This window comes from Schistocerca serialis, chromosome 6 (genome assembly GCF_023864345.2).
Source record: "Schistocerca serialis cubense isolate TAMUIC-IGC-003099 chromosome 6, iqSchSeri2.2, whole genome shotgun sequence".
Classification (NCBI taxonomy): domain Eukaryota; kingdom Metazoa; phylum Arthropoda; class Insecta; order Orthoptera; family Acrididae; genus Schistocerca; species Schistocerca serialis.
Genome location: NC_064643.1, coordinates 649,922,678 through 649,946,377, shown reverse-complemented (window position 1 = coordinate 649,946,377; position 23,700 = coordinate 649,922,678). Strand labels below are relative to the sequence as shown.

The 23,700-nt window shown below is 41.5% G+C and overlaps 1 protein-coding gene across 1 annotated transcript in view; it reads left to right on the top strand.

Annotated features, from left to right (window-relative positions):
- The window catches only part of LOC126485013 (uncharacterized protein C6orf132 homolog), a 370,852-nt gene that overhangs the window by 109,651 nt on the left and 237,501 nt on the right, over nucleotides 1-23,700 (top strand). The window contains exon 2 of the mRNA XM_050108618.1: nucleotides 19,126-19,559. Within this exon, the coding sequence (XP_049964575.1) occupies nucleotides 19,126-19,559 (434 nt within the window). The remainder of the gene's footprint in view (nucleotides 1-19,125; nucleotides 19,560-23,700) is intronic.

Below are 23,700 nucleotides of genomic sequence, written 5' to 3'. Positions count from 1 at the left end.
TCAAGAAATGAACATGTTGTTAACGCCTTCACATAAAATATTGCCGCTATAGATTTTCCAGGCGGCGCCGTTTTAGTTTTCAGTCCCCCACGTGGCCACATAATCAGGTTGTACACGCGGTAGGCGACAAGTGCGGCGGAAACCTCGGCCCTCTCCGCTGTGACGTAACCCCAGTCGGATGTTTACTTCGCGGCTAAGGAAGGCCGCCGTGTTTCACAGTCGGCCCTTGTAGCACCTGCTTATGGCCGACTGAGGTCGCGGTCCAGTGTACAAGTGGTCCTAAACTACATGCTAAAAATGTAACTGTGCGTAGAGGGAACTGAAATAAGTAGGTGTCGTATAGGACTGTATCTGCGTTAGTACCGCCTTGAGCCGGTAGAAAGCGCTGATGACGACTGCGGTGTATAAAAAGCGCATGCATTGTTTCACCAGTGTGGAGCTGGGCCACATGCATTACATACATGGACTGCACAAGGAAATGGATTAGCTACGAAGAGGATGTACAGGGAGCGATTCCCAGATAGGAATCAGCCGTATCGCCAACATTCGAGCGTCTTCATCTGGGGTTGCGCACGAGTGGATCGTTTTGTACTTCCAGGCTTGGAACTGGCATTGGAACATATCGCGGAACTCCTACAGTGGAGGAACGAATAGTAAATACAGTAGAGGATAATACTCGGACAAGCTCGATAGGTGTAGAACGTGCATTGGGTGTTAGCCATCAAAGTGTTTTTGAGGGTTTTACGTGAAGACGTGCATCCGTATCATTTACAGACAGTGCAGGCAATGACCCCTCACGATTATCTTCCACCTCTCAAGTTTGCCCGTTGCTACACACCAGACTGCAGCCAATGAAACCTCCCATGTAGATGTTTTATTTATTGATCAAGCTACCTTTACGCGGTCGGGTATGTTGGACATCCATAATTCTAACCTGTGGGCTCACGGTAACCCACACGACACAATAGCACATGCCTATCAAGAAAGGTTTTCCATTAATGTTTGGGCAGGCATTGTGCACAATAAGCTAGTAGGACTGTACAATCTGTCTAGTAGTTTAACTGGCCACAGATACAGCACATTCCTACAGGAGGTCTTACCAGAACTTCTGGGCGATGTTCCTGTAGCTGTCCGCAGACGAATGTGGTTCCAGCACGATGGAGCCCCAGCTCAGGAATCACCTGAGGATCAGTATTGGACAGACGGGGCTGTCCAGTTCCCTGGCCATCTCGTTCTCTCGATTTTACCTGCATGGATTTTTTTTCCTTGTGGCGTCAAATGAAAAGCGTGGTATACGGGAGACCCGCCACGTCTGAAGAAGATCTAGTCGCCCTCGTGTCTGTTACTACTGGACTTGTGATCGACATGCCTGACGTCTCTTCTAATGTACGCCGATCCATGCGCGGTCGCTGTGAATTGTGTACACCAGTTGGTGCCCGATCTTTCTAGCATCTCTTGTGAACTAGTAATAAATTTCTGATGTCATTCATCTTTACATGCCTTTTCAATTTTCTGTGTTTCATACTGCCGTACAAGCTAGTGTTGTAGTGTGTCATTACTACACTCACATTTCTACACGAAATATGCTTATTTAGGTCACCTCTACCTGCCTTTACATTTTTGACTCATAGTTTAGGACCACCTTGTATAACTAGAGAACGATTGGAGGGCGCCTTAGGCAAAGCGTACTGATCTTTGTTGGCAGTTCATTCAGAAACAGTCTACGGACAGAGAATCGGTATCTTAAATGCATTGATGAACAGTCACAGTAAATATTACTTCTCAGGAAGACAAATCGATCAGTCCTGTTCTGGGAAAAGTCTTCAAACTATTGACGACGAGTAAGCAGTCTCTGGTGATCTACCTCAAATTCGGAACGATCTTCGGGAGGTTCGTTAATGATATTAATAACGACAATAATAATAATGCTAAAAACTGTTTCTTGAATATATATTGGAAATCGATTAGTTACAGTTTCTAAGTGAATATTTGTGTGGTTGTAGGACCCGATTTTACGGAAGCTATTCTGGCCTTTTACTATTAGTTTTTATTTCTAGTTACCAAGAATGTAATTCGGACCGTAGGGTCAATTACAAGTCGAAAATTTCGTGCTTAAACACATGTCAAAAATGTTGAGCATGGTTGTGCTCCAAAAGCGTCTCCACACCCTGTCAAATTACAGCAAATCAGCATGTTACTGTGTACTAAAGATGTAAAACTGCCATATTAAATTGTTTAATTGCAATAGGCGCGGTTTTAAACGGTTTTATTGCGGGTTTATTTGGTTCCTTAAATTGCTCTAACCTGGAAGGCCAATATGTTGTGGGGAGTTGCGAACACCTCCAGAGGGGGAAACCCTCATTGAAGGAAGTACAAGAACTAGAAGGCGAATAGGACAGCCAATCCACTGACGCTGCCCCTGCCGTGGGGTTTTACGCGACTCGGAATACCTCCAAATATCACACACAAGATTTTCGTATTCTTTCACTCGCTACACGCAAACTATTACTGCTACAGAAAAAGTGAACAGGACCTTTTTGTATGTAAATTAATGTAGTTTAATTCTGTACTGGGATACGTTTTTGCTAGAGGCTGCAATGGTCGAATTATTCAAGAATAACGTACAACAGTGGCCAAACGCGTTTTTCTTAAATAACTCGAAAACCATAGCCTGCAGTGAAAACATTTACCGAAACAAAATTTAACTACATTAAATTTCCTGCAAGAAGATCCGTTTTATTTTTTCTGTAAGACTAATAGTTTGAGCGTAGCAAGTGACAGAACATGAAAATCTCGCATGTGGTTTTTGAAGGTTGCATAAAACTTGTTGGTAAGGGGCAGCTGAATCGTCCTGTCTGACTCTGTGGAAGTGTTTGTGTCCACCGTTGTTATCAAGGCTTCTGCAGTGACGCGGCTTGTTGACAACGTATAGTATCAGTAATGAACACGAATTTTTGATGGGAAATCAGAAGTCAGATGTAAATATTGCAAGGTACGTCCACAATATGTTACACACATGGGTTCGTCACAAACTACGGCACGATAGAAATAGAGGCACTCGCAAGTAGAAACTCAGTGGAGTAGTATTCAGCAAACGCCATCTAAATCAGTAAGCTCGTCTTGGTCTGCAGAGGCATGACGTGGGGTTACATATATCATCGTTTGACATTCCATCTCTTACTGTCACAGACAAAGAAATTGACGAAAGTATTGCTAGAACAGTTTATGCAACAAGTATATCGCTTTCATTGTTAAGCTTCCAAATACTGATATACTGGCGAGATACCTTCCAAAAGATACGACCTACAAATGAGGCATCTATGCGTCATGTGCACAGAGGAGGTCTTGTAGGCCCAAAATAAAAATGTGTGCAGGCAGCTGTTTTGCCAAAGATCCAGAAGTCACATTCGCTCGCATTCACTGTGGATGACTGGACGGATGTTGCGGTAATAGTGTGGTAATTTCGTTGTATCCACTGCGCATTCAGTATTTTACAAGAGAATTCGTCCTGGAGGGTAAAAGGTTGTGTTGTATTGTGGGGAAGGGACAAGACAGCGAGGTCATCGGATTAGGGAAGGACGGGGAAGGAAGTCAGCCGTGCCCTTACAACGGAACCATCCCGGCATTTGCCTGGAGTGATTTTAGGGAAATCAGGAAAACCTAAACCAGGATGGCCGGACGCGGGATTGAACCGTCGTCCTCCCGAATGCGAGTCCAGTGTGCAGAGTAAAAGGAAACTACCTCTTGTTGTACAGATACTATCACCAATGCTACCGATGGGATAGGCAATGAAAATTTCATTGCTGGCTGCATCCGCTTATCGCCAGCATAGGGTGCGCAGAGCGCAGTGTCAATCTCCTACGAAAAGAAATTATGGCTTTAGAAGCAATTCAAGAACTTAACCATCTAGCCAGAAAGATAATTAAATCTCTGAAGTACAGCCATGTTCCTCTTGCAATATTGTGGGATAAGAGGAAAGAAAAATGTGGTGCGTCATTTGTCACAATCAAACTTCTATCTCGAACGCGATGGGCTGCTACAGTAATGTGTTTTGATAGCTTGTTGAAGAACAGGGGCTATACAGGAAACAGTTGTTTGTCCCAATGTGCAGTTCGAAAAGGTTGTGAAGACCGACATGCTAGAGGGAGAGACTTAGCAGAAACTGGAAAAGGCTTTGCGATTCCTGAAACCTATGACGCTTTAACACTAGCAAAAGCAGACAATACCTTTTTTTTCGAAAGTGTATAAGCTTTTTCTGTGATTTCAGCAACAACTGCGGCAGTTCTGTAGCAGAGTGACAGACTTTCTGCACAAGACCAGCCAGTTATAGAAGTTATCGTGAAACGGAGGAAAGAATTGACATGCAGAATTCTTCCCACAGTAACAGATCTTCTGTACCCTCGGTACAAGGTAGACGCTCTTACTGCAAATGTGAGAAGTCAAGCAGTGGACTGTGTGGTAACGCCAAGTAATTTGCTCCAACTGAGGCAAATCTAGCGAAATTTCGAGTTGGTGTAGCTTTCTTTTCGAGATATTATCTCTGTGCTGCTGTCTATCACGTATGTCCATGCAGCTGGTGGCGAAGACTGTGCACTAAGCAACCTTTTCGCAAACTTTAGGCAGCAATGATTTCAAATGTACCACCACCATCACTTGCGGCAGAACACAGGTGATCCGCTAATGGCCATATTCAAACGAAAGTTCGAAATCAGTTGGCTCCAACATGGACAGAAAAACTGTTTCACTTCATTGGAAACTGAGATACAGGACGTATACAAAGTCCTCCACAACATACCTCTCTTTCATCGGCTGAAGATCCAATTTATGACTGTCAGTATATTGCAAACTGAGGCATTAAATTTGTAAATTTACTTGACATATCAAGGGCTACCTTTGTTCAAGGGGAGGTGTTATTATTTCTTGTATGCTACAGTTTTGTGTTCTGATCCAAGTGTAAAATTTTTGCCTGGAATAAAGGAAATGAATCATTTAAGTAACATTTCTGAAGTTAAAGTAATTGCTTGGCACATCGTGAATTATGAGCCTGAAATATAAACTACAGAAATAATTTTTTTCTTGTGGTATACTTTTCCCAGTCCATAGAATTGTACAATTTAAGCTTGTTACTAAACCACTTTAAAAGAACTTTTGTTTTAAACCGATCTTACTGAACCATTCATATAACAATGACTGTTAGGAACTATTTGCCCACTTTGTTGAGCGCATTACTTCGACCAATCCTTCGGAAAGCTTTTCTCTATGCAGCTGCATCGTCCTCTGTAATGTGTAGTGTATGTTCTAGTATCTGTAAGCCCTGCAAAGTACTCCTCTACTGCTCCTTATAGTGCCACTTTAGCTATTCGTGGATGCCTGGAAGGTGTTCCACTGACCTATTCCTTCTACTGATAAGGATCTTCCATAGAGTTATTTCCTGCTATATTCATTTCAGTACTTAACCTTTTGCACCTTATCTATTCAGTAAATTTTTAGGGTGATTCGATAGCACATTTCATATGTTTCTATTTCTTGTTCTTCGGCGTTTGCGTTGCTCCATATTTCATTTCCAGACAGTGCTGTGCTCCCGAAACACATTTTAAGGAACTCCTTCATTTCTATATCAATATCTGATCCAAATAACCAAAACGGCCTTGCTGTTCTGGTACTGCGAACGGCTGAAAGCAAGGGGAAACTACGGCCGTAATTTTTCCGGAGGGCATGCAGCTTTACTGTATGATTAAATGATGATGGCGTCCTCTTGGGTAAAATATTCCGGAGGTAAAATAGTCCCCCATTCGGATCTCCGGGCGGGGACTACTCAAGAGGATGTCGTTATCAGGAGAAAGAAAACTGGCGTTCTACGGATCGGAGCGTGGAATGTCAGATCCCTTAATCGGGCAGGTGGGTTAGAAAATTTAAAAAGGGAAATGGATAGGTTAAAGTTAGATATAGTGGGAATTACTGAAGTTCGGTGGCAGGAGGAACAAGACTTCTGGTCAGGTGACTACAGGGTTATAAACACAAAATCAAATAGGGGTAATGCAGGAGTAGGTTTAATAATGAACAGGAAAATAGAAATGTGGGTAAGCTACTACAAACAGCATAGTGAACGCATTATTGTGGCCAAGATAGATACGAAGCCCACACCTACTACAGTAGTACAAGTTTATATGCCAACTAGTTCTGCAGATGACGAAGAAATTGAAGAAATGTATGATGAAATAAAAGAAATTATTCAGATAGTGAAGGGTGACGTAAATTTAATAGTCCTGGGTGACTGGAATTCGGTAGTAGGAAAAGGGAGAGCAGGAAACGTAGTAGGTGAATATGGATTGGGACTAAGACATGAAAGAGGAAGCCGTCTGGTAGAATTTTGCGCAGAGCACAACTTAATCATAGCTAACACTTGGTTTAAAAATCATGAAAGAAGGTTGTATGCATGGAAGAACCCTGGAGATACTAAAAGGTATCAGATAGATTATATAATGGTAAGACAGAGATTTAGGAACCAGGTTTTAAATTGTAAGACATTTCAAGGGGCAGATGTGGACTCTGACCACAATCTATTGGTTATGAACTGTAGATTAAAACTGAAGAAACTGCAAAAAGGTGGGAATTTAAGGAGATGGGACCTGAATAAACTGAAAGAACCAGAGGTTGTACAGAGTTTCAGGGAGAGCATAAGGGAACAATTGACAGGAATCGGGGAAAGAAATACAGTATAAGAAGAATGGGTAGCTTTGAGGGATGAAGTAGTGAAGGCAGCAGAGGATCAAGTAGGTAAAAAGACGAGGGCTAGTAGAAATCCTTGGGTAACAGAAGAAATATTGAATTTAATTGATGAAAGGAGAAAATATAAAGCGCAGTAAATGAAGCAGACAAAAAGGAATACAAACGTCTCAAAAATGAGATCGACAGGAAGTGCAAAATGGCTAAGCAGGGATGGCTAGAGGACAAATGTAAGGATGTAGAGGCTTATCTCACTAGGGGTAAGATAGATACTGCTTACAGGAAAATTAAAGAGACCTTTGGAGATAAGAGAACCACTTGTATGATCATCAAGAGCTCAGATGGAAACCCAGTTCTAAGCAAAGAAGGGAAAGCAGAAAGGTGGAAGGAGTATATAGAGGGTCTATACAAGGGCGATGTACTTGAGGACAATATTATGGAAATGGAAGAGGACGTAGATGAAGATGAAATGGGAGATACGATACTGCGTGAAGAGTTTGACAGAGCACTGAAAGACCTGAGTCGAAACAAGGCCTCCGGAGTAGACAACATTCCATTGGAACTACTGACGGCCTTGAGAGAGCCAGTCCTGACATAACTCTACCATCTGGTGAGCAAGATGTATGAAACAGGCGAAATACCCTCAGACTTCAAAAAGAATATCATAATTCCAATCCCAAAGAAAGCAGGTGCTGACAGATGTGAAAATTACCGAACAATCAGTTTAATAAGCCACAGCTGCAAAATACTAACACGAATTCTTTACAGACGAATGGAAAAACTAGTAGAAGCCGACCTCGGGGAAGATCAGTTTGGATTCCGTAGAAATACTGGAACACGTGAGGCAATACTGACCTTACGACTTATCTTAGAAGAAAGATGAGGGAAAGGCAAACCTACGTTTCTAGCATTTGTAGACTTAGAGAAAGCTTTTGACAATGTTGACTGGAATACTCTCTTTCAAATTCTAAAGGTGCCAGGGGTAAAATACAGGGAGCGAAAGGCTGTTTACAATTTGTACAGAAACCAGATGGCAGTTATAAGAGTCGAGGAGCATGAAAGGGAAGCAGTGGTTGGGAAGGGAGTGAGACAGGTTGTAGCCTCTCCCCGATGTTATTCAATCTGTATATTGAGCAAGCAGTAAAGGAAACAAAAGAAAAATTCGGAGTAGGTATTAAAATCCATGGAGAAGAAATAAAAACTTTGAGGTTCGCCGATGACATTGTAATTCTGTCAGAGACAGCAAATGACTTTGAAGAGCAGTTGAATGGAATCGACAGTGTCTTGAAAGGAGGATATAAGATGAACATCAACAAAAGCAAAACGAGGATAATGGAATGTAGTTGGATTAAGTCGGGTGACGCTGAAGGAATTAGATTAGGAAATGAGACACTTAAAGTAGTAAAGGATTTTTGCTATTTGGGGAGCAAAATAACTGATGACGGTCGAAGTAAAGAGGATATAAAATGTAGACTGGCAATGGCAAGGAAAACGTTTCTGAAGAAGAGAAATTTGTTAACATGGAGTATAGATTTAAGTGTCAGGAAGTCGTTTCTGAAAGTATTTGTATGGAGTGTAGCCATCTATGGATGTGAAACATGGACGATAAATAGTTTGGACAAGAAGAGAATAGAAGCTTTCGAAATGTGGTGCTACAGAAGAATGCTGAAGATTAGATGGGTAGAACACATAACTAATGAGGAAGTATTGAATAGGATTTTGGAGAAGAGAAGTTTGTGGCACAACTTGACCAGAAGAAGGGATCGGTTGGTAGGACATGTTCTGAGGCATCAAGGGATCACCAATTTAGTATTGGAGGGCAGCGGGGAGGGTAAAAATGGTAGAGGGAGACCAAGAGATGAATACGCTAAGCAGATTCAGAAGGATGTAGGTTGCAGTAGGTACAGGGAGATGAAGAAGCTTGCACAGGATAAAGTAGCATGGAGAGCTGCATCAAACCAGTCTCAGGACTGAAGACCACAACAACAACAACAACATCTGATACCAGTCGCTTATAATATACCTTTCTTGCTTCGAACATCCCATGTTATCTAACGGGGAAATTTTTGTTCTGTTCTCCTTTCTATTACCTGCATCACCGTCGTCTTTATTTCGTTTAACCTAGAGCCATATTCTAGTGAAGTAAGCTGTACAATCCTTTCATCAACTTCTGACATCTTCCCAAAACAACTGCGACTTCTGCGAACCTTAGCCTTCTTATCTGTTCCTCTTGCATTTTTATTGCTTTTCTGAGATTATCTTCAATGATTTTTTCTTCAGTTCGTTTTCGACGATCAAGTTGAACAACAGTGACGATTAGTTGCTACCAGTGGCGAAGCTCTACAGAGAATTTTGAGGCTTAACCTACCCAAAAATTTTAGCGAGTTCTCAAAGAGAACACAACTGATAGAAAACAAAAGATCCAGATTGGCTCAAAACATGTACTACATGCTGGAATTTCAATTTTCGAATAGTTCAGACAATATATATTAAATACTATGAATTGAAAGACATTTTCCAAAATATCACACAGATGATGAAGATCGGCATGCAGAGTCGTTTAATAGTGCTTTTGGCTTTCTTAATAAAACCCAATTCCTTTTCCTGCTTTGTCTTTGTAAAGAAATATTTGTATTTGTTGACCATCTCCATGCACTTCTTCAACGCAAAATTGCCTGTGATATAAGTATGTATAATAGTGGAATCAAGAAACTGTCAGTTTGTTGAAGGATATGAGATCAGAAGAAACAGTGATCTCATGCACTGAAAGCTGTAACAAGAAATTTCAGAGTGAAATGAATGTTAGTGACGAGACTTCCAGTCCCTTAAGATTTATGGTATCATATCTTAGATAAAATGATAATGCAAATGGAAATGCATTTTGAAGGTCATCAGATTATTCAGTTTATGGAGTTGGTTGATAGGAAACCGTTTGGAAATTATAAATGAAATTCCCAACAACGAAACTGAAAGGCTTCCTCACAACTTTCGCGTTCTTCAACGAAGAACAAAAGGAAAATCGGTTAGAAAACATTTATATTGATAAACATAAATATTTGTCACTGCAGGTCTTCTGAAATTTATACTGAACATGGATCTTCAAAATATTTATAACGAAGTAACAAAGCTTAACAAATTCATTCATACACTCCCTGTCACTGCTGATTCTTCTGAAAGAAGTTTGAGCAACCATAAAAGAATTAAAAACTGCCTTTGCAATTCAATGACTAATGATAGGTTAAGGTCTTTCTGCACAGTTGCCTTGAAAAAAAAAAACAAGTGGTTACACATCTTACAAGTGATAAGAAATTTAAAGATAACGTGATTGATAACTTAATTACTAAAAGGAATCAACGCATGGACCTCCTGAATAAAAAGATATAAGCTTACCCACAATTAATCCATTAGTTTAGCCACTGGTTGCGACCCTGCTTTTCTTGTTATTTAACTTTTATTACCCTCATTTGCGTTTCGACCCTTAACTTAACGTAGCACAAGCCTGTTGCCATATAGGAAAACCAGCGTTGGGCTAAATCACAATACCCTCGACTTCATAGCTCTCGACAGTGGAATAGGGTCCGCTCAGAGAAGGGGCAGGTTACTCGCTTACTGGATGTGGGCGTGTGTCGGCTTAAAGCAACACGAAGTATAATCAGATGCATAGCACGCCCGGTTGGCCGTGCGGTCTAACGCATGTAGCGCCTTTTTCAACGGTGTTAATCGCAAACATACTTTTCATCAGAGTCACATTCACTACACTCTGGATGAACCCATCCACGGCAAATCATACATCGAAACCACAGCTCCCTGTTTTTTCTAAACTCTCCAAACAGTAGGCAAACGGAATCGTTGTCAGTAAATGTTCCAGTGTTTCTTGTAACATGGGTTCCTCCGAAAGGGTAAGCAGATGTGTCAACTCTCCCGATTTAAGCGGGAGACTCCCGATTTTCCCTTCTTCCTCCCGATCTCCGATCGTGAAGGCCCGGGTTCGATTCCCGGCTGGGTCGGAGATTTTCTCCGCTCAGGGACTGGATGTTGTGTTGTCCTATTCATCATCATTTGATCCCCATCGACGCGCAAGTCGCCGAAATGACGTCAAATCGAAAGACTTGCACCAGGTGTGACGGTAGGCCCTCGTCACACGCAATTATTATTATCCCGACCGTGAAGACTGATCTCCCGATTTTGAGAGCAGTTTCAATACTTTCCTTACTATTTGTAAATCCTGCGCCTTTGATATATTGGTGGATGACAAGATGTGGCTGCTACTTATGTATGTTAACTTCGAAGATTCGTGTTGTGACTGTCGGGAGCGGCAGTAGGCGTAGCTCGCACTTCGTATCTACAAGGAAGTAAGGAACTTATCGTTGGCAGCGTTCGGACACAAATGAATATCTTTCAAGTAGTGCCAATTTCCTCCGCTTCTGGTAGCACCAACGTAATCGTAAAGTTATGGTGGACAAGGGAGTAGTCGATAGTCGTTCCAAGCGAAGTGATTAGCGTTGTTGTGTCTACAAGGCAGTGTTGCCAAGTTGGGGGATTTTCCCCTAAATTTAGGGGGAATTGAGCTGCCTAGGGGGAAGTTAGAGGGATAAATGTTTCAGGAGGAAAAATATTTAGTGTTACTACTCTCCCCTCCCCGCTCCTCCGCTCGACAATTTCATTCATGACTCCCCTTTACGGTGCGCCAGGGTTGGCATCACTGCTACAAGACCATTGTCTAGAACGTAGGACCATTGTGTTCTCGGTTCTGCTGCGGCATTTGTTTACTCTGTAGTAGTTGTTGGCTGCGTATCTTGGAGGTGTTGATTATTTTTCTTGCAGAATGGCGAAGACATACGATGCAGTGTTATTACACACTTGCAGTCGAATCCATTCGCTATTGCTTTACGGACTTTTAAGTTATATCCTATTATCGTATCGTTCTTCAGCCTTGAACTCCGTGAAATCCAAAATTGCGTACTCTCTGTGCCTAATTTAAAAGGGGATGCCACTGGAGCTAATATTGCTGATGTTCTACTTTCAACTTAATGGGAATTCCGTATTCCATTAAAAAACTGTCTGGCTTTCGGTGCCGATAATGCTTCTGTAATGGTAGGGCTAAAAAAGGGTGTGGCAGGATGTCTGAAGCAAGAAATTGCTAACTTAATCATTGTAGGCTGTTCTCGTCACCTAATTAATCTTGCTGTTGAGAAGGGGGCGGAATGTTTGCCTTTAACGTTGATGAAAATATTAGTGACATGTTTTATTCTTTGGAAAAGAGTGCAAAGAGGAAAGAAAAATTTAGAAAGTTACAAACTTTACATGACACAGAAATGGGGAAAATTCTGAAACATGTGCCTACACGATGGTTATGGTTGAAAAGATGCTTAGATAAGATCTTGGAGCAGTGGGACCCTTTGGTTAGTTTGTAAGAGAAATTGTAAGTAAGGATTTTGATGTGGAAACTTTGAAGAATTATAAAATTCCAAAATACACTCAAAATGTAGATGTGTCTACTTCATATCACACGCCCAAGCACTGTGATAAGATTTCACCACACTTCTCATTTAAAAGAAAAACCCAGTCATCAGTTTTACAGAAAAACATTGTCGCTGTGGACCATGCTTTATCACGTGAGGAACGACCGTTCATGTTCCTGTCATCAAATTTACATAAAACTTTATGCCTTTTCCTTACAAGTTTTATGCCTATCTTTGAGAGCCCAAATGTAGCTCTTTAGTCAAGTGCCCCACATATTCACTTATTGAGGTCAGTTTTGGAGGAACTATTGAAGAATGTGATGGCACGATTTGTGAGACCACTCATTATTGAAGCCTCAAGCTGTCTTACTGATGTAAATTATCTCACTCCAACAAATCAAAAGGATGATTGTGATCTGATGATAGGGAATTCTACATTTGCTTTGGTGACCACTTTGAAGCCTGAGCAAAAGTCTATGATCTTTAAGTCTGTAAGAAAATGTTTCTTATCATCATGTGATTACTTGATACACAAATTTCCATTCAAAGATGAAGTTTTAATGCATGCAGAAGTTGCAGATATTTCTACAATTGACAAAGCATTTTCCAGCCTTAGATTTTTCATAAACAGATTTCCTAATATTCTGACTAGCGAAAGCGAACACTTAGATACAGAAGTTGATATTCTCTACTCTCAGTTCTGTAACTTTCAGCTGGAGGAAACCAACTTGGCAGCAGAGGGAATTGATGTTCTGTGGGCATTGGTAGGTCAGACGAAATCGGCTGATGGGGTTCTTCAATATAATAAACTTGCAAAGGTGATGCTGGCTATTTTGTCAATTCCACATAGTAATGCGGAATGTGAGAGAATTTTTAGCACAGTTACAAAGACCAAAACTCAGTTCAGGTCCATGCTTTCAGAAACGTCTTTGGAGAAATTTTTAATTTTAAAATCAGCTCAAAAAGGCAAGTGCTTTGAGCAGAAATTTAGTTCAGAGTTTTTGAAGAAGGCTAAGTCAGCTATGGGTGTGCTGAATAAGTAACTACCGTAATCGGACAAATTCAGACTGATAAACTATTCAGATTAATTTCTAAGTCTAACATGTACATCCGGTATAAAATTGATTTAAATTTGGGAAAGATGTCTTACGGATATAAGATGCCATGCAAATATGGGTTGCATTATGATATAAAAACATGTAATCATTTAACAGTGATTTATTCGTGCAAAAACTGTGCTAATGCCAAAACAGAAATCTAATAGGCGGTGTTTCCTCAGATCGTAATTTTGAACTGTAGTTCTCTCAAGAGTGCTTAACTTGAATGTGTGTGAATCCAAGGAAACCTGCAGAGCTCATCATTCATGTTGTTCAGCATTTTGAATGATAAATTATATAGTCTGAAGGCTTAGATATGTCCATTATTTAGTATTTACATGTAAACAATAAAGCAAATGTAATTGAGTTGTTACAGGTATTGAATTATTGCAACTTTACTCATCAGGGATGTGTTGTAATTCACAATAGTGCACCGCTAAAATTCTCCTGATTTTTCAATTTTGAAAGTTGGCATGTCTGCGTCAGTGTTATCCTGCTCATCGTCACTACTGAGTTTGCTCAGCAGTGGGTCTAAATCATCATCTGATCAAGACTCAGATATTCTGTCGATGTTTCATTATGTCAGATTCCTAAGATCTTATCTTTGTGGCAAACTTTCTGAACTCACTTTTCCCTTAGGCTTTAACTTTGATTTTCCTACAGATAATTAAACATCTTTTGTTTCTTAATTTTGCTTTTTTATTCTTTGCAGCTTTTCCTAAACTATCTTTGTTAGGGCTCTCTATCTTTGAACTGTAGCTCAAGTGCAAGCTGAACTTGCAAGTCTCTGTCTGCATCGTCGAGGACACCAGTCGCTGTCTTTGAAGAACAAAGTGCCACTGTCTCATTACTTTCACCATTTTTAGCGCTGCCATTCTCAGCAACTGGTGGTCGTAAAGCTGGGTGCAATAGCATGAAGTCGTAGTCACTGAAGTCGGTAGGATCTAAAAGGGAAATTCCTGTTTTTACTGAAGCCAAACATACTCCTTTTTCAATATCCGCAATCCTCGAAGAGTTTGCTAAAGGTAGGACAAAAGTCATGGTATTGGAAGGAGAATCAGCATTGGTCGAATTTTGTTGTTTTATTATCCGCATAATCGATTTTCGGTCACTTAGTGACCATCCTCAGTGCTGTAATATACAATTAAAATTGGTAGGCACTGGTATCAACAAGCTTAGAGCGATCACATAAACTCAATGCTGATTCTCCTTCCAATTCTATCCACTATTTGGTCGTGGTGCACAGAACACGCCATGGAGTCGCCAATCAATAAAAGTCATAGTGTAATTTTCTGGTGGGGGTTAGACTTCGGAAAAATGTCACATTCATGATTAAATGAAGCCTTCAAGATGCTGAGAAAGGCAACATCTGAAGGTTGTAGCCTGTGGGAGCAGTGAGGTGGTAGTGTTACCACTACTATGCCATTGTCTTTGCAAACGTTTTAGGCTTCTAGGGACACCTGTCTAGTGTGATTGTCTAAAATCAAAAGAATTGTATGGTTCTGAGATGCCTTGGTAAGTTAGCAAAATGGGTCAGCCACTTCGGAAACTGACCCTCAGTCATCCAACCATTCTTGCTACATTGATATATTGAATTTGGTGGCGCCCCTCCCTGTAGGGCAGGGCTCATCCGAAGCAGAGGAATGATAAACATGGGAGGCACATACCCCCCACTGGCACTCACTGCACAACACCTGTAATATTCTTCCCACGCTCCCGGCTTCTTGCTGAGCAAACTTGTTTAGCTTCTTTGAGTGCTAAAATTTTTCCTAGCTTTTGAACTGAACTGTTGATATCTCCGTTTTCCGTTTCATCAAAATTATAAATTCTAGCGGCACCGATGTTGTCGACGCGCATTAAAGCGGTGAGATTCGAGAAAAAAAGGTTTAACTCCACTTGCGTTAAAAGCTGAGATCCGATGAACAGCCGGCCGAGGTGGCCGAGCGGTTCTAGATGCTTCAGTCTGGAACCGCGCGACCGCTGCGATCCCAGGTTCGAATCCTGCCTCGGGCATGGATGTGTGTGATGTCCTTAGGTTAGTTAGGTTTAAGTAGTACTAAGTTCTAGGGGACTGATGACCTCTGAAGTTAAGTCCCATAGTGCTCAGAGCCATTTGAACCATTTGAACCGGTTAACACTGGTCCGAATGCTGACTGACGGATTTCTTGTAAGAAACCCTGCGAACCAATCCTTTCCAGCTATTTTGGATGACTTATTAAAAGTATGCTGAATATTATTTGCCTCGACATATTTATACACTGATCTCATCAGCTCCACTGAAGGTATTCCGGAAATGTCTTCGCTAACAATAGCACACTATTAGCTGTGTCATCTCCCTGTTCATTAGAAAATGCAATTTTTTTTTTTTTTTTTTTTTTTTACTAAAGCTTACTTTAGAACAGTTCCCCGTGACAATGTGACTTAGCATTTTTCATTCTTATTCTAACCCAACAATCACGATGTTTGACTGTTAACATTTGATGTTTAAAACAAGTTCAAAAAATGCGCAATTAAATAGAGCTAATTTAAATAATGTTACTATTAACATTCTTTACTTACTTCTACACACGTGATCTGCTGATTTTACAACAAAGCAGTCGAGATCAAATGAAACCAGTTGTCGAAAACGACTGGGGCGTTAAAATCTCACGAGCTCTTTGGATCTGATTGCAGTTTCTTCCGCTTTGCGGCAGCACTTTGCAGCGCTCTTTAGTCCCTCTAGGAAACTGGAAAAAGCTGTGCACGGTTACCCACTGAACACCATTGTCCCGCTTTCCCGTACTTTTTCTTTGAACGTCTTCTCTTACTGTACTTTATTCCATAACTGGGCGGTCCACGTAAGGCAGCCCAGAAAACTCTCCGAAGATTTATATGTATGAGCACTGGAAACGTCCGGAACAAACTCTTCTTGCATTTTGGAGAGATGTCTCTGTCGGCTCGAACAGGGCTGCCCGTATAGCGGGAAATCGACTGAAACGTCTACCAACGGTTCCCTTGACGGGAAAAATCACTTCCCACGCGCCGAGTTTAATGTGAGTATAGTATTGTCCGAAACAAAAACCGAATTCAGTAGATTACTGCTGAGAAAATGTGTCCCTACAGGCTCGGAAACGACACTTAAGCCTCTGATTAAAGAGTATTAGGTCACGGCATAACAAGCTCGTGATTCACGTATCGAGAACTTATCATCAACTTCAATGGAAAGTGTGAAGAGGAGAGACATCCCTAGAAACTGTTTCATATGGATTCATGTAAACACTGATTTGAAGCTGCTCTCCATGCTACTCTTTCCTGTACAAGCCTCTTCATTTGCCAATAACTACTACAACATACATCCTCCCGAATCTGCTTAATGCATTCATCCGTTAGTCTCCCTCTACGGTTTTAACGCCCCACTCTTACCTCTAACACTAAGTTAGTGATCTCTTGATGTCTCAGAATGTGTCCTATCAACCAATCCCTTGTGGTAGTCAGGTTGTGCCACAAAGTTCTTGTCTCCCCAGATCTGTTCACTACCGCCTCATTAGTTACATGATCTCATCTAACCATGTGTCCTATCAACCGATCCCTTCTGGTAGTCAGGTTGTGCCACAAAGTTCTTGTCTCCCCAGATCTGTTCACTACCGCCTCATTAGTTACATGATCTCATCTAACCATGTGTCCTATCAACCGATCCCTTCTGGTAGTCAGGTTGTGCCACAAAGTTCTTGTCTCCCCAGATCTGTTCACTACCACCTCATTAGTTACATGATCTCATTTAACCATGTGTCCTATCAACCGATCCCTTCTGGTAGTCAGGTTGTGCCACAAAGTTCTTGTCTCCCCAGATCTGTTCACTACCACCTCATTAGTTACATGATCTCATCTAACCATGTGTCCTATCAACCGATCCCTTCTGGTAGTCAGGTTGTGCCACAAAGTTCTTGTCTCCCCAGATCTGTTCACTACCGCCTCATTAGTTACAAGATCTCATCTAATCTTCAGCATTGTCCTGTAGCACCACATTTCAAAAGCTTCTATCCTCTTACTGCCTAAAGTGTTTATCGTTCATGTTTCTCTTACATACTTGGCTCACTCCGTACAAATACATTCTGAAAAGACTCCTAACACTTCAATCTATATTTTGAGTTAATAGATTCCTCTTCTTCAGAAACGCTTTTTTTGCCATTGTCAGTCTACATTTTATATCCTCTCTACTTCGACCATCATCATTATTTTGCTGCCCAGATGGCAGAACTCATCTTTTACTTTATGTGTCTCGTTTACGAATCTAATTCCCTCGCCATCATCTGATTTAATTCTACTACATTCCATTATCCTTGTTTTGCTTTTGCTGATGTTCGTCGTATATCTTCCTTTTAAGACCCTGTCCAATCCGTTCAGTTGCTGTTCCAAGTCCTTTGCTGTCACTGACAGAATTACTACGTCGTCAGAAAATCTGAAAGATTTTATTTCATCTTCCCGGACTTCCATTCATACTCCAAAGTTTTCTTGGGTTTTCTTTACTGCTTGCTCAATGTACAGATTGAATAACATGGGGGTCGGCTATAGCCCTGTCTCACTCCCATGTCAACCACTGCTTCCCTTTTATATCCCTCCACTCTTATACAGCAAGCCGTCTGGTTTCTGTACAAGTTGTAAATACCCTTCCCTCGCTCAGTTTTACCCCTGCTTCCTTCAAAATTTCAGAGAGAGTATTCCAGTCAACATTGTCGAAAGCTTTCTCTATGTCAACAAATGCTATAAATGTAGGTTGGTCTTTCGTTCACCTGTCTTCCAAAGTAAGTCGTAGGGTCAGTATTGCCTCGTGTGTTTTTAGATTTCTCCGGAATCCAAACTGATCTTCCGCGAGGTTGGCTTCTATCAGTTTTTCCATTCTTCTGTAAACAAGTGTTAGTATTTTGCAACCAAAATTTTTTAATCTGATAGTTAGGTAATATTCACACGTGTCAGCACATGCTTTCTATGGAATGTGAATGTAGACGATCACAAATAGACGATGTTAGCATTACGCAATAATAACTTCAGACGTATTGAAGTATGTTTGTACGATCTGTCACGATGAAAACAACTGTCATTACATTATAATATATACTTATTTGGTTATTAATCACACCTCCCGATGTGTTACTTCAAAAAAAGGCAAAGAGAAGTATCCCGATTATCAGAATATTATAAGATACACCGAAAAAATTTCAAATGAAAAAATGCCACGGCCAAGTTTCGAATGCGGACCAGAGATTTGATAGTCTATTGCCTGGACCATCCGACCGCCGACCTCGTTCTGTTAGATGCACTGAGTGACGAATACCCAAAGCATGAAAACCCAAAAACGTAATAACGCGATTATTAACTTTTGACCCCATATTACATTAATAAAATATGTTTGTTTTTAGAGGCTCTTTCGATGTATAGCATTTAAAACGCGATTTTCCACTATCATCTTTGACCTTCATTCATCAACTTTGACTTCGATTTTTTCACAAACTGCTGAGTGTGGAACAAAAACACGAAACACGTGTCTCACTATTTTCAGTATAGATCGTCGTGCAAAACTTGATCAAAATCGCTGATCCACGTGCCAGACCCTGTCCTTGTCAGAACACCGTGTCAGCGCTGCATACCGATGCAGTGCTGTGACAGGAACTGCATCAGCCGCGCGTCGCAGCGGGGAGCTCCGTCGCAGCCGCAAGCGAGGTCGTACGGTGGGAAACGTAATTTAATGTAGCTGCCTGTGTCTCGGTGACAGCTACCGAGCGTTTCGCTACTCCTAAAACGGCGCTCTGGCGACTGTGCGGGCTGCAGACACAGGCGGTGAGACGGCCCCGTCCTGTCCGCAGGGAGTCGAGCCCGAGCCCCGCGCTGGACGTGGCGGTGACGGTGCGCGGGCCCACCCCTGCGCGGCCGCCGCCCCCGCGCCTCAGCCTGTCGCCGCCCCCGCCGCCGCCGTCGGAGGTGCAGCGGCAGCCGCCCCCGCCGCCGCGGCCGCTGACGCAGCCGCCGCCGCCGGGCCCCGACGCCACCCCCGGTAAGCCCGCGCGGCGCCGCTTCTCGTTCAGCCGCACCCTGGACGCGGGCAGCCGCCTGCTGCTGTCCCCCGCGCTGCTGCGCCGCTTCCGGCCCGGCGCCGCCCCCGCCTCCTCCAAGGCGCCGCCCAGGGACGCGCAGCCCCCCGCCGCCCCCGACCTGCGCGGCAGCATCCGCCGCAGCCAGTCGCAGGCCATCCCCACGACGCCACCCCCAATCGGCGACGCCTCCGGCCTCAACTCTAGGGGTGAGTACCGCGGACCCCGTGTCGACGGTGCATGAACCGAGGACTTTAACAACGGGACGTTTACTGAAGACTTAACCCGCAGTGGATATGGTATTACTTTTTGCATGCGCTCGGTAATATAATAGCATTCGTATATAAAACTACCTCGTTGTGAAATCGCGTCTTGTGTGAGTTAAAAGTCGAGCTTTCGAAGATATTCAAGACCGCCATCGTCAATAACTGAGTGCCTTTTATATGTATAGATATAAACCGCAGTAAGTGCCCTGACTGACTGACTGACTCATCAACGGCCACCCAAACCTGTAAGGACTGAAGGGTGAAATTTGGAGAGGGTAGTGATCTTATACTGCAGGCGTCGTTTAAGAAGGTATTTTTCAAAATTCTACTCCTAGGATGGTAAAAGAGAGGATGAAATGTTTTTTGAAAATAAGTCGTTATTAAGACAATTTTGAAGCTAGACCAACGAAAATTGGCGTTGGGTTTCTTGGTCAGCAATAAAGAAATACTTGTATCGGCATTTTTGGAAATTTAAGCCATATGTACGTGAAATTTTGGGTGAATGTTTTTACTAAAATAAAAAAGAATTCTCGATTACAAATAAAAAAATGCGTTTCAGTGTTTTTGGAACTTCCAAAGGTAAATCTATGAAAATTTGTAATTGGCTTTTCTGTCCGAAATTTAAAAAAAAAAACGTGTTCTACTGTTTGTGAACATCCAAATCTTAAGGGGATGAAATAGGGGAAGAAAATTACAATAAAATATTTCGTTAAGTTAAAAAATCGAAAGCTAAATCTATGAAGTTGCTATTTCACTTCTCTGTTAGATATACAGAAGTTGGGAAATGAAAGTTTCTATGGAAATATTGTCACAAGAACGCAAAAACCTTGATTAAGAAAAATCTTGGACTCTTACCTACCAAAATCGCTTTTTGGTCAAAAGTATATTCGGAAAAGACAATGCGTTTATGGCATTAAATAGCGTGAAAAGCTCAGAAGGCGTTGCAATTTGTGAACAATATAAAAATTAGATTAGAGGAGAAGAAAACTGTACAGACCATACAGTCCACGCAAGCGAAGCAGCGGGCGCTAAGCTCGTAGTCCACACTAGTGGTCTCTTACTGCTGGAGCGACGTCACCTGGGGTGAGGTTCGCTTGTGCACGTGCGGGAAATGGACAGCGACCTGAGATGGTAGAGCAGGGGGTTCCCTCGAAATGTCAGATCACTGGCAACTTCGTCATGGAAGATTATGAAGGCCTGACAAACTCAGTTAGCTTCTGTTTTACCTGTTTTTATCGGTATGTGGGTGGTAGCTTTTCTTAATCTGTCCTCGAAGACTGCGCGACTGCTACGGTCGCAGGTTCGAATCCTGCCTCGGGCATGGATGTGTGTGATGTCCTTAGGTTAGTTAGGTTTAAGTAGTTCTAAGTTCTAGGGGACTGATGACCACAGATGTTAAGTCCCATAGTGCTCAGAGCCATTTGAACCATTTGTCCTCGAAGAGCGGACGATGTAAACCAGTTCTTGGACCATATAAATTCTGTACAATGAATATCAGATTTATAAGCAGTAAAAGAAAACGAGGTAATTTTTGATTCGGTGGAATGTAAGACAGGCGACTGAGCCATTCGATGTTTAGGAACGAACGGAGTTTCCAATACCTACTCAGAATTATTCCGACTTGAAAATTTTTAATATACAGAACTAAGACAATGTCAGTCCGCAGTCTGAATTAAAAGACTTGAAGCACGTGTCCAAACAAAAAGAAATTATAAACTGCACCAAGTAAGAAATGCGTTCACTGTTAAATAATGGTGCGAACCTGTTCTGCCAACGGAAAAGGTATTCCCTCAGTATTCCTTACAATCCCCAAACCAAAACAGGGCCCGTACTCTCCGCGTTGTCCGTTTCTCCCATTTGAGCATGCAAATCCCACCCCAAATAACATCAATCCACCAACTGTAATGGCAGACCACTGCAGTATACAAAAGACACAAATTGCTCAGTCAGCCAGCACCGGACGATAAAGTTAATGAATATCTTGGAAAACTCGTGATTTTACTAAAACCTGACGCGGGTTACACATCGAGAAATTTTTACGCGTACGTTGGTCACAAAGTTGCATGAACGTTGCGATTAAAATAAACTAATCTTTTGGACGCACGTGCGATAAACTGCTAACTGTCAAGCAAGAGAGACAATGTATTACTCGCTTCCACCTCCAAATTAACCTGAATGGCTTCAGCCTTATATCCAAGTATTGTACGGACAGTGCTTTATCGTAGATCCTCATGAACAACTCAATAACTAAGTTTTCCGTTGCGACTCGTCGAGCCGTACTGCAAGCGTTTCGTTCATTTAGACGAAGGAGAAATTAAACCGGGTAAAGGATTATTTGCAGGATAGGAGGTAGCATTGCCTTAACACAGACGGTAAAACATAACCCGGTCCAGAAGCCCAGCTCCAACGCCAAATCCAACGTAGCTTCTCATACCAGCTCCAGTCACCAAATCTAACGTAGTAATCCTGTCAATTCAGGTTTAACATGGTACAGCTGATCGTACCATCTTTCACATATTTAGAGACGATAATTTCGCTGCAGAAAGTCTTGGGTCACTACCAAACGTAACCCAATTAATCTGTTGACAACACTTGTTTATTTGTCACAACTTTACAGGAATCAGGACACACCAGATAGTACTCCAAGCGCCCTCGTCACGCCCCCAAGGCTTTGGACAAGGTGTATTTATACATCTTTTAACAATTACGTTCCTTGACATTATTACGTTATTTCATGTTTGATGTTACAGTTGCAGTAAGTTAATCTAGCAAAAACTGACATTACAGAGTTTTAGCAGAAATTAAAACGAGTACAATGATAATGCATATTCCCGAAATTAACTATCTTTTACAAGTGCAATTTTGAAACATACATTATGTTAACAATTAAGTTCTTATTATTCAGTCCAGAACATTCTCGAATATCTTTACGTAATTTAATTAATTATGCGCTTTTATTAAAGAATTTTGAGCTGGTAATATTTCTACAACATCAATATTACAATTCGAACGTTAAAAATGACTCTTTACAACATTTGAAGGCTAAAATGCGGAATAATTACGCACATCACAAAATCTTTAAATCGTGTTACAAAAAATTAATCAATCGATCTTCTAACATTATTTATGATACAAATTGTTTTTCTGAATTAGGTTATGTCTCCGGTTTAAACGAATCTTCTCTAGTTTTCGTAATGTGTGAACAGTGCACTTAATTTCTCTATAGAATGTTCCAGAAACATTAATTACGAGTTTAATTGCAGGTTTTTAGCTGGCGATTTCCGTAAGATAATGTTGTTCTGACTTGCAAAGATACATAAATGTTAAGCTTTTCCAAAATTAATGGTTTGTACAGTTAATTTGCGTTATGGTAAACAATGAATTTTACTAATTGAATTATAATTACAAAACTGAATGAAAAAGGTTACTGACATTTATACACTATTAACACTGATTCCAAAACTTGTTCTTTCTCTTCAAAACATCCCGAAATTCATATCAAAGTGATAATGACTTATCCTAACTGTATATTACTGTACCTGATAAAGAACATACATTAACTGGCTTGTGACACAATTTAACATTTTTATTACAACTATTTCAGACTGTTGCACTTAGTGACCTTATCACTAAGTGTCCTTTACACTACTCACATCTGTTTTAGCGCGTATCGCATACTACGAAACCTACTGTGTCGGGTACTCCACATGACCCAATACAGCCTGTTTTGTTACAACGGTCAGTTCCATTGGGAGATATTTCTCAGTTAAGACATGCGGGTGATACGCAAGGACGATTAATAGCGCATAAAGGAAGAGTATGTAAATTACTAGCGCATAACTGAAGAATGTGTGAATTACTAGGGCATAACTGAAGCGTATTACGATAAACTGTAAATATATCTAACAGTTGGCTTCAGCATTGTAATCCGGAATCCACCAAAGATAACGTATACACGGAGCTATCTTGCCTTGCTGAAACTTGCCTGTGCACAGTTCAGCTGAGTTAGCGGCGGATTTGTAACGGTCGAGCTGGGATTGGTATCAGGTGACCATGCTTTGGGTCGCGAAAATTCCGATTGAAC